The 16,243-nt window shown below is 54.3% G+C and overlaps 1 protein-coding gene across 1 annotated transcript; it reads right to left on the reverse strand.

Moving 5' to 3' along the window:
* Positions 1-3,712: 3,712 nt before the first annotated feature.
* RHBG (Rh family B glycoprotein) lies at positions 3,713-15,936 on the reverse strand. Its single transcript, XM_043453830.1, has 10 exons — positions 15,681-15,936; positions 10,177-10,363; positions 9,558-9,708; positions 9,295-9,442; positions 6,698-6,864; positions 6,286-6,423; positions 6,035-6,168; positions 5,357-5,478; positions 4,329-4,402; positions 3,713-4,137 (listed from the first exon to the last, which is right to left on the reverse strand). The coding sequence occupies exons 1-10, from the start codon at positions 15,865-15,867 to the stop codon at positions 4,078-4,080; spliced, it is 1,368 nt and encodes a 455-aa protein (XP_043309765.1). The 5' UTR covers positions 15,868-15,936; the 3' UTR covers positions 3,713-4,077.
* Positions 15,937-16,243: the final 307 nt, after the last annotated feature.

The raw sequence follows: 16,243 nt of genomic DNA on the forward strand, positions 1-16,243 counted from the left end.
GAGGCCTGGATTGGGCCTGGGGCTCACCCTGTCCAGTAACCTGGTTTGGGGGAAACCATGAGTATTTCCCTCAAGGTTCTAGAAGGAAACTGGCTCCAGAGATAACCCAGATCAATGTCATGTGAAAAAAGGATGGAGATGGGGAGGGCAGTTAACAGGTAAGGAGGATGGGAAGAGCAGAAACTCTAGGCTAGGTTTAACCTTCAGGATACAGGGGCTCAGAGAAATGAACTGGTTTGTGCAGGCCATCAAGCTAGTGAGCTGGGGAGCAAGTTGGGAGCCCACCACGGTCTGACCCTAAAGTTAAGGCTCTTTGGGGAGAGGAGTAGGAGTGGAGGGAATAGGTGACCACCCCTCCCTTGCCCCAGGGCCTGATTTTGGTCGTCTTCTGCCTTCCTCCCGGGGCTGGAGGCTCCGGTGGGCGATCAGACAGCCGTACTGAGACAATGGCACTCTGTCCCGGGTAGGCGCTCCGGGACGATGGCTCATCCCTATGCAGGGGCCGCCTCCCCCACCCGGGCCTGGCCGCCAGCCCCTTTCAGGCGGTGGAAGACGCGGCGGCGGCAGAGGGGGATTCTCACAGGCCGTTGGACATTTGCATAGCCCGCTCGCCCGCCCGGAGACATTGGCCCGCATTGTTCCCGGGAGGCGGCGGCGGCGGCGGGCGCACGGGCCGCGGCGCGCGGGGCGGCGCGGCGGACCCGGCTGGGAGTGGGCGGGAGGGCCAGACAAAGGAGACGGGCGCGCAGAGCTGGGCGGCGGCGGGTGGGGGAGATCCTGACAGTGGGAGAGAAATATCGGGGTGAGGTGGGGGGAGCACGGCTGCCGAGTTAGTCTGTCCCGGGACCACCACCTCCCCCGACTTCGGACACCCACGCCGTGTCTAATTCCTCCTCGAGCTGGGGCCACCGTGCGCCGTGATTTGAATCCCAATAGCGGGGCATCTCAGGCCTTTCCCAGGCTGCGCAGGTTCGGAGGGCGGGGTCCTCCAGGGGTCACAGGAGCAGCTCGGAGCTTCTGGCCTGGGGATGGTGAGGGGACGGTCAGGCCACACAGGCACAAAAGCACCCTGAGGTCCGTGGGGAACCTTGGGCCTCTCCGCCAGATGTCTGGCCAGGAAACCTTGTTGTCGCCCACACATACTTGTGCCAAACCAGAACAGTGACCACCTCCAGAAACCCTTCCCTAAGGGTTCTGACCCTGCTGGCTTGACAATGACCCCGGGGACAGCCGGTCTTCCCCTCTCAGTGGGGCTCTTGGAGGCAAGCAGGGGCTCAGGGTCCTCGTCCATCATTGTCCCCAGAACTCGGGCACTGGGGCTGGACAGGCAAGAGTTCATGAGTGGGCAAGTGTCCGATTGTCCTGCATTGAGAGTAATAATGGTGGTGATCAGAGGGGCTGTCCCTGAGGGGCAGAGGCCTCATTGTCCTGAAGGGGTGAGGAAGGAGCCCCCTTGGCCCCTGTCCCCGCCATCTCCTTGACCTGCTCATTGTCACCCTGTTGACCCAGCCTGAATGGATGGGCCACTGTGTGTGGGGGACCGATGGTGCTGAGCTAGGGGCTACAGGAAAGATGGGGGAGGGGCTCAGTCACAGGGCAGCAGACAGGCTCCTAGGATACCCTAGGAGATAGGGCATTTCTTGCCCTCTGAGCTATCTGCCTGAAAGCAGTGATGGAGGAGCACTCCATACCCAAACTGCAAATGATGATGGCTCAGTCCATCACTCGGACTGAACAATCTATGGACTGCCCACCAGGGTGCTGGGCACCAGAGGAAAAGCTGTGGGAGGGAGAGGAGGAAATGTAGAGTGAAAAAACAGGGGCCTGGTTTTGAAGAGTTCAGCCCTGGACAGAGTCCCCTGAGCTGTGAAGCCAGGGTTCTGGATCTTGTAGATCTCAGCAGTGTCTTGAGCTGTGAGCAGCTTCGAGGGAGTAATGGAGACGCAACTGTTTGGTTACAGGATTTTCAGGGCCGTCTCTTGTTGGGTAGCTACCACCCTGTCCCTCCTTTCTCAAGGACCTCTTGGTGGTCACCCTGGGACCTTCCTCCCTTAGAAGCTGGTAACTGTCCTCTCCCAGGGAGGGTTCAATTGTCACTTCTTCAGGAAGCCTCCCTGGATTGAGATGGGAGCAGTGACCAGCCTGGGCTGGAGCAGCCCCATTTTGTCAAGCCTGGAGGAGATTTGGTTATGGTCAGAAAAGAACCAGAGTGATCAGGAAAAGATCAGGTGGCAAAATGCCGGTGGTATGTGTAAATGAATACTCATATACTGGAACTTTAGCCACCCAGGCTAAGCAAGGGCAGGGAGGGTCTTATCCTCAAGTCTCTCCTTTCCTATAAGTCTTTCAGATCTCTGAGGACTGGTCGGGAAGCTCAGGGGCAGAACAGGTCAGCTGACTGTACCTGGATGTTTTCAGGGCTAGAGGGAAGGCTCTGCAGGATGGAATGGGGGATGGGCCTCTGCTTGTCCAGACTCCCACCCTCCTGGGGCTCACGGGACAGGCTGCCTTTCTGCAATCTCAGCAGTCATCCTTCTGCCTCAGCACAAGGCTCTCCCTCCAACATATGGATCCCAGACAGCAACGGGGCAGGGGAGGCTGTGGAGGAAGGAGGGGAACTCAAGGGGAGGGATACACCAAGCCTACTTGGGCCACAAACGGGGGGTCCCATGGAGCACTTGTCCCTCAGCAGCCCTCCTTGTTCCTCAGCATTTCCTCAGCTCTGTGCTGTCCTCTTTCTCCAGCCCAACTCAGTCCCTTTAACTACAGTGAGGATGGAGCCTCGTGGGAACACCTTTTGCCCCTATCCCAGGATTAGGCCCCAGAAATCCCTCCTGGGGTTTGGTCTTGAGGAAGAGGTCTGCAGTCTTGTTCACTCCTGTCAGAAGCCTGGGGAGCAGCAGGAGCGGGCAGAGGGGCTCCCAGCACTTCAGGTTTGGGAAAAGAGCTCTGGTCTACTAGAAGGATGGATTCCTAGTCGAATGAAAGATCTGGAAGCCCTAGCACCGCCTGACATGTGATGGGGACTGGGCGCTCAGAAAAGTCTTGTGGCAGCAGTAGTGAGGACCAGAGCTGAAGCAGGCAGGAAGGCCATTAAGCTGCAGGAAGGACTTCCATTCTTGGTAGAGGATGCTGGAGCATGAAGGCCCCATCTTCCTCTGCTGGGTCTGGAGCGCCCTCTGGTGGTCTGATGGTGTCAGGCCGGCGGAAGCCCTGGGCCTGCCTTCCCCATTCCCTGCAGCAACTCTGCTTTGCCCTTCCTAGGCCCCAACTCCTCAGACTCTGGACAGGGACCTCAGTTGGTGCCTGGGGGCTGGCTGCTTCCAGCTTCTGAGGAGTTAGTGGCGAAGAACTCCTTATGCTACTCTTAAGCCTCCCGGGGCCCCCTTCCTACTCTGTTCAGAGGTCACCCAAGTTGAGGGTCAGAGTGGTATTCATTCTAGAATAGGAAGAGCTCTCTAGCAGACTGAACTGTCTTGTAACAAACACACACTTGCTGAGGGAAATGAGCCCCCTGTCTCTGGAAGCAAGTAAGCGCAGTCTGGGCATTGCCCTCATAGAAGACAGCACCCCAGGGGGAGTTCCTTAGACCCAAGGAGGCAGGATGTTGTCACCAGTCAGGTCTTTTTTCACCTGAGGTTCTAATGTTGGGAGTTAGATGGTGCGAGAAACTCCCCACATTCTCAGCTGCACAAAAATAAAGGAGTCAGAGTCCTTGGTGACCATGGTATTTATCACCCTCAGAGAGCCAGGCCCTGGCTCAGGCTTCACAGTAGCTGAGTGACGCTGGTCCAGGGAATCAGCAGTCCCTCGAGTGCCTCACTTGCAGGGCATGGGGTGGTGGGGTGGGGGTGGGGTGTGCAGGGCTCTCTCCTCACCATGACCAGTTATAGACACCTGGCTCCTCCACCATCTCCCCAGCCTCCCACCACCCCTCCCCTAAGGCTCCCTATGGAAAGGAGCTCCTATCTTCTTTCCTGCAGCAGAAGTGATGCGAGCTAATAATGAGGAGCTTCCCCACGGTAGGCAGTCATCCTCTTCTGAAAGGAGAGCATCCTTCCAAGGGCTGGAAGCAAGTTAGGCCTGAGTCTCTGTTTCCTCTGATTCTTGGGCTAAATGCTCATGTTCCCCAGGCACCTGGAGGGCGGGGATGGAGGAGCAGGTGAAGGGTCAGCTCTAGAGGACGGAGACCACAGCTTAAGGGTGAACCCCAGAGGAGAAGGAGCAGGGGAGGAAGGAAAGAGGCAGGTTGGACCAGAGGAGGCGAGGCAGGGAAGGGGGTGTTTGAGGGTGAGAGGACAACGGCCTGAGGGGAGGCGACATCTCACCTCCCAGTAAATCTGGTCCTCGTAGCACTGGGCGTCTGGCGGGGAGTCCAGGATGGGCAGCCTCAGCAGGAGCCCTGGTGGCAGTAGAGGACAATGTGTGAGGCTTTTTGCTGCCCCCATGGGGGGTTGCTAGGGCACAGAGGAGCTGGGAGGCATGAGGTCAATGTGATGCCTGGCACAGGCAGATCACAGCAGTATTTATCAAGCGCCACTTCTGCTAGGCCCTGTGCAGAATGCGTGACAAAGCACTGCCTCCCTGAGTAATCACAGCAACCCTGCAGGATGGACAGGATCCCTGTGTTACAGAGAAGGGGACCAAGGTTCAGAGAAGTCACATACGAAAGTGTGCACAGCGGGAATGGACCAAATAGTGAGTCTGTCATGGACCACAGCTTGTAAGCTTTCTGTGGGCTCCTCTCCAAGAGGGATGCAGAAAGTGTTTCTTGAGTAAATAAGTAATTAAATGAATGAATGAACTCTTATTTGAGGATAAGATCTCAAGGTGAGAGCAGGAAGGTGGGGATACCGAAGCATACAGACATCGGGAGGGACTGCCTGGCCTGGCATCAGTGGGCAGGCCGCCTCTGTGGAAGGTTTCTGTGCCCCAGTCTATTGGTGAGCCAGCCAGGCCTCTTCCCTCCCCACCCCGGCCCAGCCCCCGCCCGGGAGATGGCACCACAGGCCTCAGGGCTCAGCCTGAGGTTGGGCTGCCCTCTAGTGGGAAGAGGGAGAGGCACATACAAGCCACAGAGGAGAGGGGTTGGTCAGCAGGCTTCCCACCTTCCTTTGTGACCAGAAGGGAGAAAGTACCTGCTTGGTTCTCCTTACCTAGAGGGAGTCACCCCTGAACACCACAACCCCACCCTGCACCTGGCACGAAGTAGGTGCTCAACAGAGTAAATGAACGTCAGGGCAATGGGATCGATCCAATGGCCCTTCCTCCAGAGAAACCCCCCGCCCCCCGCCCCGTCTTCTCCCCTCCCTGGAGCTCCTCCTGCCAACTCCCGACCCCAGCCAAGGTCACTCACCTCCAAGGCCCCCACCCACAGAGGCAAACGTCAGTGTGACAAACAGCCCGAAGAGCTGGTGCATGGCCTGAGACGTGGCACTGCGCTGGCCCTCGGCTATGAGTGGAAACACACTCTCGAGGCTGCAGGGAGAGGAGGGTGTGGGGAGACAGGGATAGAGCACGGAGCCAGGGCTGGTCAGCGCACCAGTGTCCTGCACTGCTTTCTGCAGCAGCCGAAAGGGCCCTGGGGAGCCTGCCAGGCTGAGTCACCTCCAGGCCTTTGCTCCCATTGAGCCCATTGGAGGGGAACACCTTCCCATCCCGTGTGCCAGCAATGCCCTCACACCTTTCAAGGCTCAGTCTGAGGGTCACTTTTGCCTCCCCTCTCCCCTGAGCCCTGATGTGCAAAAATTTATCCTAAGGGTCAGTGTCTCTTCCTTGACCCTTTAATAATGACACTGTTGAAATCATTTATTCAACGTCCTTCTGCTGCGCTTGACTGAGGACCAAGAAGGCAGTCCCTACCCCAGTTTTTTTCAGCTTCCAGGGTATGGATCAATGAATGAATGAGAATAGGCAGCTTTTTTTTGTTGGCGGTGGTGGTCCACAAAAGGAGAAAGAGACTGAGGGAGTGAGTTTCAGGGGGATAATGATTCCATTGAGGATTGGGGGTGGGGTGAGGGTGGGGAGAACTCACCCATCTCCATAAGCTTCATGGGTGGCCAACCCAGCCACAAGGACCCCCAGGAGGGCTCCCAGGACCCCCGGCATCCCATGAAGGTTGTGTACGCCACATGTGTCTTGGACTTTGAGTTTGGACTCAAGGATGGGCTGGAGGACAGGACACCAATCATGAGTCTCATGTGTCCCCCGTCACCCAGGCCTGTTGGAGAGGAGGAAGGGTGTGAAGACCCCCTGCCCTGCTCAGGGCCCGAGGGGCTTATGTACCGTGAGGAACTTGTACCCCAGTGTGGAGATGGCCCCAGCCAGGAAGCCAGCTGCCAGGGCCCCAAAGGGTGTCAGCATCATTTCAGCTGATGTCCCCACTACAACCCCTCCGGCCAGTGCTGCGTTCTGCACGTGGACCTAGGGAGCACAGAAGAGACAGGCACGGGGGGCCCTTTCTGAGCGCCACACCCACCCCAAGCCCACCCACCACAGTGCCACCTGCTGCTTCTCCACCATCTAATCCTCCACCTCTCCTGTGGTCCTCGCCTCACCTCCTGCTCTGACCCCAGCGCCTCCAGTGTAGATGTAGCCCGCTGTGCCTCTGCCCTTACCTGTTCCCCTGGAGGATCTCAGACCTCTCCCTGGCCTCCCGGTCCACCCCTCTGCCTCTCCCCACGCCTCTTCCCCATACCATGTCCAGCCGCCCATCCCCCCCGACAAGGGCTGACAAGGCGAAGGTGCTGAGGGTGCTGGCGGTCAAGGAGTAGTATGTGTTGAGAGTGGTCCGATGCTGCCCGTCCCCCAGGGCGCTGGGTGCAGAGTTGAAACTAGGCCAGAAGAGCCACAGGAAGATGGTCCCTAAATGGGGGGCAGGCAGGCAGAGTGAGAGGAAGTAAGAGACTCCCTCACAAGGTACAAGTTGTGTAACTGCAGTCAAGTCACCTACTCTCATCAGCCTCAGTTTCCTCATCTGTAAAGTGGGGCTAGTGACATATACCTCAGGAAGTGAGGACTAAATGAGATGATGCATACCAAGTACCTAGCCACGGTCTGTTACTTTAGTTAGTGTTAGTCTCTCAGTCATGTCTGACTCTTTGCGACCACATGGACTGTCGCCCCCCAGGCTCCTCTGTCCAAGGGATTCTTCAGGCAAGAGTACTAGAGTGGATTGCTATTCCTTTCTCCAGGAGATCTTCCAGGCATCAAACACAGGTCTCCTGCATTGCAGCTGGATTCTTTACCAGCTGAGCCACCAGGGAAATCCAACCATGGCCTCGTTGTTGTTCAGTAGCTCAGTTGTGTCCGACTCTTTGTGACCCCGTGGACTGCAGCACACCAGGCTTCCCTGTCCTTCACCATGTCCCAGAGCTTGCTCAAACTCATGTCCATTGAGTTGATGATGCCATCCAACTATCTCATCCTCTGTTGTCCCCTTCTCCTCCCACCTTCAATCTTTCCCAGCATCAGGGTCTTTTCCAATGAGTCAGTTCTTCACATCAGGTGGCCAAGGCATTGCAGCTTCAGCTTTAGTCCTTCCAATGAATATTCAGGGTTGATTTCCTTTAGGATTGACTGGTTTGATCTCCTTGTTGTCCAAGGGACTCTCAAGTGTCTTCCATGGCCTAGCTGGTACTAAATGTCTAACAACTGGTACCATTGAAGGGTACTGGCATGAGAGGGAGTTAGTTACTTGATTGAAAACCATGGGGGGTTGAGTTTTTTTTTAAGTATCAGAAAAGGAAAAAAAAAAAGGCAAAGGGCACCACATGTCAGGCACGAATCTGGCACTTGATATCCATAACAGGAATATCATTTGTTTTATAACCTCAACTGCCACCTGGAGAGGGTGGGCCCTGCCCTGAGCACTGGTGAGCTGGGCCTGGGCATCTAGGGCAGGAACTGGGAGCTCCATAGGCCCTGCTGCCCTGTGAGGTTCCCAGGTCAGTCCTGGAGGGAGAGGTGGGGGGCAAGAGAGGAGGGGTCTGGGGACCCTGTGGGGTAGGGTCAGCACGGCAAAGAGGCTTGAGTGACTGCCCCTTAGTCCTGAGTGGTCCTTGGGTTGCGATGTAACTTCTGCACCTCCACAGTCTGCAGTAAAATCTACCACACATACACATGTGTCTTCTGAGAAGAGTTTTGGGAGGAATCAAGGAAGAGACCCATTTTCCTGTCCAGCAGGAGCTGAGAGGCAGACGAAATCTGAGAATGTAAGCGTCCCAGGAAAGCACAGAAATCTTCGGGAGGCCTCTGGACTTCAAACCAAACTTATCAAAGGGCAAGGAGGCCTCAGTTGACCTAGGGTTCCATGTGCTCTGTTTCACAACACACCCAGATGTGAGCAAGAAACACAAAGCAAGTCTCTTTTTAATGTAAGAATGGGCACTTCAGTAACTACTCAATACTACCTTCAAAAAGGTAAAATATCAATTTCCTTTCCTGACTCATCAGTGAATGGAGAGGAGCAGAGGTACAGGCTTAGAAGAAATAGGTGGTAATGAGGGTGCTTGCAGGTCAGACCCTACTCCTCCCAGGGGTGACCTGTGACCTCTCCTTCTCTCCTGAGAGTGCCAGGGCTTCCAGCAATTCTCCTGGGAGGAAGTGTCTTCAGGAGGTGGGAGGCAGCACCAAGGGAAAAGGCCTAGAGGTTAGAGATGGGGAGAAGCTGAGTCTGGCTGGAGAGAGAGGGGGAGAAAGAGGTGGGGAGTGGGGAGGGGAAGGGGAGCAAATGACTGCAGGGGCCAGTATGCCTGACTGAGGAGTCTGGTATTTAACTGTGGGTAGGGGGGCCCTGAAGGCCTTTAAACAGAGATAGGTACCATCAGACTCGGATTTAGAAAGGCCCTTGGGATGGATCTTGGGCTTCCCTGGTGGCTCAGACAGTGAAGAATCCACCTGCAATGCGGGAGACCTGGGTTTGATCCCTGGGTCAGGAAGATCCCCTGGAAGAGGGTAGGCCAACCCACTCTAGTATTCTTGCCTGAAGAATCCCATGGACAAAGGAGCCTGGCGGGCTATAGTCCATGGGGTCACAAAGAGTTGGACAAGACTGAGCGACTAACACCTTCATGAACATATTCTGGGATGGAGCCCTGAGATCCATGAGCTCTGAGTTCTAAGAACCTATCATAAAACTACCAAAAATGATGAGCAAGGGTCCCCAGGCTCTGATGGAAGAGTCCGAGCTGGAAGGGAGTTTGCTGCCAGAACCCCATGACTTATAGGTGGCACCCCGAGACCAAGCCTGGATATGAACTAGCCCCTCACCCACCACACCTCGGCAGGCCTCACCAATCATGGCAAAGAGGTCCGAATGGTAGACAGAGCCCTGGCGATGCTTGCTTTTCTCCAGCTGGGGCCTATAGAGGACCCGGGAGAGGATCAGCCCGAAGTAAGCACCAAAAGTGTGGATAGTCATGGAGCCGCCTGCATCCTTCACCTGGGGAGGTGGGGCTGAGGTCGAAGGGCAGCCCCTTGCCCCACTCCTACCCCATGCCTTCCCTGCTCAGGGCCTGGCCATGCCCACTCCTCATGCCATCCCCATCCCAACTCACCTCCAGGAGACTAAGGAGGACAAACTCGTTGAGGCCAAACAGCACCACCTCCAGCAGGGCCATGAGCAGCAGCTGAACCGGCCCAGTCTTGCCCAGGATGGCCCCAAAGGAGATGAGCACGGCCCCAGCACAGAAGTCAGCATTGATCATGCTGGGGGTTCGGATGCAGGGTGGGGGGGGGTGAGGGGGGCTGGAAACAAGGGCAGCCCGAGGGGGAGGGGGCGGGGAGGGGGCAATGAACACACCAGGCTAAATTCTTCCCTGGGAGGTGGGAAGGGATCACCTCCCTTTTTTGTGGAGATTCTGGGATTTGGCAAACAAAGCCCAGGACAAGTGGAAGAACCAGCTTTTGAATCAACAGCCAGCCCTGCCCTTTTCCATGATGCTATCTATCCTCCCAACAGCTCTTGAGTAATAAGGGGCCTAAAGGGAGGTGTGGGTCAAGGACGGAAGAAGAAATCAGACAACAAGAACAGGCAGGGTACCTAAAAGAAATCAACTGATGGGTCAAAAAACCTAGGTCAGGAAGCAAACTTGAAAGACCAGGCTTGAGCTGGGTCCCTTGGGCAGGGGCCTCCCAGGTAGACCTAGGGGAGCCAGGGAGGCCCCTGCTGCCCACCTCTCCACGCCTACAAGGATGTAGCCACCGCTGAAGGAGTGGAAGAAGCCCTGGATGAGCGTGGACCACTGCAGGGCAAAGGCGGCCAGGAGGAAGGTGAAGCCCACGCTGCTGAAGCCGTAGCGCTGCAGGAAGACCATGAGGAAGCCGAAACCCACGAAGATCATGACATGCACATCCTGGAAGCCTGCGAGGGGGGCATTTGGGACTACTCAGGCCACCACCTATCTACCCATCAACCATCCTGCCGCACCCCCCAGCTCTCACCAGCCAGTGCCGCCTTGAGGCCGGAGCCAAGCCTATAAAATTCCCCAAGGCGTGGCCAGGCCTCCCAGCCTGGCTCACCGGTATAGAGCTGCCCAGCTTGGGACCCCCACCATCCCTGTTGTCCCCAGGTCAGAGCAAGAGAGTAGAGCCTTCTGCTCTCTTCTCTACCCGGCTCAACGGCCCAATCCCTGGGACTTTACGACCGGTGAAAAGTCCCACCTTTCCTGTGCATTTTCCTGCAGCAGCCCCCGCCCTCTGTGATGGAATTCTCTTCCCCTTCTGGCCTCTGTGCTGGAAGTTCATCTTGATGTCTAACCTCCATTCCTCATACTTCAGAATCTATGCCTCTCCAATTTTAGGGTTTTAAATTTTACAAATTAATTGATAAAATAACTGTTAACTTTGTAGAACTGTATAAAATAACTTTAATAACTTTGTTAAGAGGTTATCTTAGGGAAAAAAGGAATTGAAGGGAGGGGGAGGGCTGCTGAGCCATACAACTCTGGTGCAAATAACACCCCCTGGAGATTTGCAATATGGCCACTTATGGGAAAGAAGATTTTACCCTATAGTTTGCTTCTTTCTATACTTTGGATATCTTAACTTTATAGATGAATTACTTGAATTTTTTAAGTGTCAGTGGGGTTTCTGGGGAGGGAGACTTGGGGTCTTTTCTGTTTGCTTTCCATTTAGTGTACAAAAATCTAAAATAATAAACAGCCATATTGAAAATGAGATACATACAACAATTTGCTTTGTATTATTTTGTTTTGTACCCCTCCCACCATCTACTTGTAAATAGGGCTAGAAACACAACCTCGGGTGATGTTCAGCCAGTGCATCTCATCCTGTTTCCTTTGTCTTGGGTCTGTGTATCAGAAATGCTGTGCTATCCTTGGCTTTAATTGCGAAACACTAGAGGAACACTTGAGTGCATTATTGCATCTGTTGTAAATAACTTATTGAGAAACAGGATCAACCAACCATGACCCTAAACTCTCCTTTCATAGCTCCAGGTGGGAAATTTCTCCTGGAACTTAGTACTAGGAAATGTCATCTCCCCTAAGGAACAAGGAACTGACCTGCTTTCCTTCACTTATGTTTACTAAGAAGTCATAGAACTAAAAACAAACAAACAAACAAAAAAACCTAAGCAGTCATGCATCAGACTCTGGGAATGTAGCTGTCACTGGAAGACAGACATCAAAGGAATCAAAGAATCACGTATGTGAGGCTTCCTTTATTCTGATGAGAACATGTAACTGTCCATATTTCCCCTTTTCTTGGCTGCCCATAGCTCAAAGCTACATTGGAATTTCAACTATAACTGCTTTAGGCCTTCACAGCCTTCATTATTTGTGTTCTTCTCTGCTTTTCTTTTCTTATTCACATGTTTTTGTTGTAAATGAATTCAAATAGAAAGAGGCAGATCACAAAAAAAAAATCACAATCACCTTTTTTGTTTAAAGGTAAAGAAGCAACAACAAGGGATTTCCCTGATGGCCCAGTGGCTAAGACTCTCTGCTCTCAATGTAGAGGGCCTGGGTCCAATCCCTGGTTGGGGAACTAGATCCCACATGTGGCTACTAAAGATCCTAAGGGCCACATCTAAGACCCAGCACAGCCAAATAAATAAATAAGAACCATCAACAAGCCAAATATGTACTACTGAACTTCAGAATGCAATCAATAACTTTGAGAGAAGCAAATGTGTGTGTGTGTGCTGAGTATGGGCTGATAGGAAAGGAGTTTGCAAGCCCCTGCAGAGAGTTGGGGACATGCAGCCCCCGCGGCCAAGGGGGTGAGGGTCTGGAGGTCCACTGGCCTCGCTAGATGTCCCCACCACTGTGCCACTACTTCAGCCCTGCCCACTCCTCAAGTCGCCAAGATCTCTCTTCCCTCTCAGGTCTTAAACCCAACAGAAAAGGAGAGGTATTGTTTAGATCTCAGTATGCAGCCTTAGTGCTTTCAGCCTCACCACCTGACTTGTCTTCTCCTTGTGCAAACAGTAAAGGGGATGCCATGTCTGTTCTTTCGCCCAAGGACAGCAAGACAACAGAGGGGGCTGGGGCACAGGGCTCCGCGCCCAAACCGCTCCAGAACTTGTCTTAAATGGCAATATTTACATATCCCACCTGGGGTTTGTTTGGAATCAAAACTCAATCCCACGGCTTTTCACCTGGAATCTAAACACCAAGAAATCTCCTTTATTCATTCCATTCCATGGAATGTTCCACACAGACATTCTCTGTGGGCTGTGGAGGGTAAGGGGCTATTCCAGCTGGAGGCAGGGGGATAGATATGATGATCCCTCAACATTCCCTTCAGGGGATCCCTGGGTCCAGCAGCATGGAGTCTGTTTCCCATCATATCCCCAACCCCTCCAAACCCATGCACCTTTGGCTGGAGAGAAGGTTAAAGCCCTCCAGGGCCACCTGTCATCCTCCCTCCTTCCCTTACTGCCTCTCCCCAACCCCACCAGATGATTCCTGAACAAGGTCAGACTGTGGGACAAGGGAACAGGGACAGCTGGGGCTTTAGCATCTCACAGAGCTGGCTTTAAATTCCAGCACACACACACACACACACACACATCCCCTTAACTTCTCACTGTGTGACCACGGATAAGACACTTAACCTCTCTAAGCCTCAGTTTCCTCATCTGTAAAGTGGGGATATAAAATATGAGAAGCAGGAAAAAGGGAGTGGTGAGCTGGGGAGGTCATCTCTCCCCACCACTCTACCTCCACCTGCCTTTAAGAGGGCAGATCAGGCTGTATTCTCCTAGAAGAGTGAAAAACCACTCTGGTCCCAGTCACCCACACCCCTAACCCCAACTCAGGAATTTCCTGTTTCCATCTGTCTTAAATCCCTCTTCTTGCAAGTAAGGTCTCAGAGACAGACAAAGAACCTGTCCGTATTTTTTCTTAGAACCCTTTTTCATCTCTGCTTCTGTGTCCCCTGTACACTTAGACCTTCCCCCTAGTCTTTTCCCCCTCTGATTTTCCATGACATCTCATGAAATAAGAGGTTTGCAATGTGGGGTAAATGCTGAAGATGGGGAGTCAAGAGACCTGGTTCTAGGTGGGCTGACTTGCTGTGTTATCTGGCGCAGTCGCATTACCTCTCTGGTTCTCTCTTCACCTCTGAGAGGAGTGAACCAGCTGGGCTCTGAAGGCCCTCCCTGTAGAGGTAACAGCAGACACTCAGAGCAGCCATGCCCGTGGCGTCGGCTAGCCCCACTGCTTACCGGCAGCGGCAAAACTCCCTTTCATCTCCCAAATCAAAGGGCAGTGGCCACACCACCCTCTGGCCCTGACCACTTCTCCTGGACACAGGGACAGTGGTGACTCGGCGCACCAAAGCCCCAGGCTCCAGGCACCTCACACCTCCCTCCTTTCCAACCCATCCCCAGGGTCCCAAGTCCACAGGGATAAAAACCTAGTGCAGAAAGAGGTAGGATTCCCACTGCTGTTCCTCTTACTGCAATCCAGGGACAGAAAGCTGTGTATTCAGGAGAGTTTATCATGCAACGGAGGGGCAAGGAAGGTCAGGGAGGCCTTTGAAGCAACCAGGGCTTGGAGGCCTTGATTGAGGCCCATGGGAGAAGCAAATAGGGGTTCATGACAGGCAGCCAGGTCAGACTCTAGAGCAAGCGCTTACAACTCTCAGTCCATGGACTGTTCCCCCTCCAACTCTGGACAAATGCATGACCCCAAAAGCCTGCCATCCCAGCTCTGTGGCTTTGATTTCAGCATCCGTGGCTCACTCATGCAGCCAGAATTGGGGTAAAATGTGGGGAAGGAGGAGCTGTAGCCCCCTCTGCCTAGGACCAAGCCTCCACCAATACTTTGGCCACCTGATGCAAAGAGCTGACTCACTGGAAAAGACCTTGATGCTGGGAAAGATTGAGGACAGGAGGAAAAGGGGGCAAGAGAGGATGAGATGGTTAGATGGCATCACCGACTCAATGGACATGAATTTGAGGAAACTCTGGGAGATGGTGAAGGACAGGGGAGCCTGGCATGCTGCGTTCCATTGGGTCATAAAGAGTTGGACACGGTGGAGCGACTGAACAAAACCAAGCTTCCACTGCACCCTCTCAATCCTCAGCACTGTGAGCTTCATTGTACTGGGGCTGGAAGAGAGTCAGGTGAGGACAGCTGCCACCAGCTCTGCACACAGAAAGTAAGGTAATAAAAGCTGGGATTTTTATAGGAGACACCCACATTCTGGGCCTTGTTTGAATGTATATCTTTCAGACGAAGGCACCTTTCTTCTCATTGCTCAGATGGGGAAAATTGAGGCTTAGAGACCTGCTCAAACATTTGTAACAAAGCTTGGGAGATTTGGTGCCCTTGGTCCTAGCTGCCCAGGGCCTGAGTCACAAGGCTGGTTCCCCCAACCTTGAGGGAGAGGTTCTGTCCACAACATGAAGCAGGGGCTCAAATTTCTCCTTCCTGGGCCTTGTCAGCATGCAGGTGAGCTGTGGTGCTAGGAGCTTAGGATGACCAAGTCCTAGTTCCATCTCTGTCACTCACATACTAGGTGATCCTGAATGAATCACAGCCCCTTTGAGCCTCAGCTTCCTTCCCTGTGAAATGGGTTAATGACCCTGCCTGGCCTCCTCCTTGGGGCTGTGAGGCTGCTACTCTGCGATTGGCTGGTGGCTACTTACATCATTTTTTTCTCTGACTCTGGAAGAACCAGCTTTGGGGGACTGGGGAAGAAATGTCTGAACCCACCAGCCTTGGCTGCCTTCACAGCTATTACCTGCATCACTGTCTCCCTCACCCCACCCACTACCTCCCCTGCCCAGAGGATTTCTTTTTCTCCTTGTGTTCAGGGTGGAGGCCTGAGAAAAGACAGTCTCTAGGCAAAGCCCAGCTAGGCCAACAGGAGAGTAGGTAAAGCTGGAGCTTCAGATTTGGGTTCAAATCCCAGCTCACTCAGTTCCCAGACCCTGAACCAGCCACCTAAACTCTCTTAGCTCAGTTTCCCCATCTTTGTCCACTTCACAGACTAAAGGAGAAAATGCATGTGCCGCCTTTGGCGTAATACCTGGAGCGTGGCAGACACTAGTGAAAGGATATTATTATAAATCTGGGGCACCTTCATCTCAAAGCAAGAGGGTTGCCCACCGAGGGGTAGATCTGGGCTCCCTCCCAAGTAGTCCCTCCCAAGACACCAGGGAAACTTAGGGTCTTAGCTCCCCGTGCGCCCTCACCCGCACTCACTTGGGTAGCGAAAGTAAAATTCATTGTCCGCGTCACTGTGGTTGCCCCAGTGCCAGAGGGCAGCGTCGGTTTCACGGTTGTAGCGGACAAAGACCGCAAAGAGGATGGCGGTGGCGCCCTGGAGGAGGAGGCACAGCAGGGGCAGCTGCAGTCGCCGGCCCGCGGAGCGGCGGGGAGACCAAGCCATGGGACAGAGGCTGCGAGTCTCCGACGCGGCTGTGGCTCCAGGCGCGTGGCGCGAGCAGACTCCCGGGGCGGGCGGGGCGGGCAGGTATCGTGCGAGCCAGGCCCCGCCCACTGAGCTAGGCCCCGCCCATCACGAGGAGGCTTGCCAGAGCCTTCCTACCCGCGCTCAGTTCCCAGTCCCCGTTCCAGGAAGCGGGGTGTCGCGGGGAAGGCGAGGGCCTGGGCCCCAGACGTGAGGCGGGCCGAGGAGTGGGAGAGGGTGGGGCGTTCGTACCCCCAAGTCCTCTTTCCTTTGGCCCAGCTGACCCTGATGCCGTTCCTGTTGGGACAGGTCCTTGGAAATAACCCTGGAAAAGCTCCCTGCGTCCTGCCCTGCT

Source organism: Cervus canadensis, chromosome 2 (genome assembly GCF_019320065.1).
Source record: "Cervus canadensis isolate Bull #8, Minnesota chromosome 2, ASM1932006v1, whole genome shotgun sequence".
NCBI classification, from domain to species: Eukaryota; Metazoa; Chordata; class Mammalia; order Artiodactyla; family Cervidae; genus Cervus; species Cervus canadensis.

Coding starts and splice junctions, on each gene's coding strand:
- RHBG (XM_043453830.1), bottom strand. CDS start 15,867: ATGGCTTGGTCTCCCCGCCGCTCCGCGGGCCGGCGACTGCAGCTGCCC. Junction 9,709..10,176: donor ATCCTTGTAGGCGTGGAGAG/GTGGGCAGCAGG, acceptor CCGAACCCCCAG/CATGATCAATGCTGACTTCT. Junction 4,403..5,356: donor TGTGGGTGGGGGCCTTGGAG/GTGAGTGACCTT, acceptor TACTGCCACCAG/GGCTCCTGCTGAGGCTGCCC.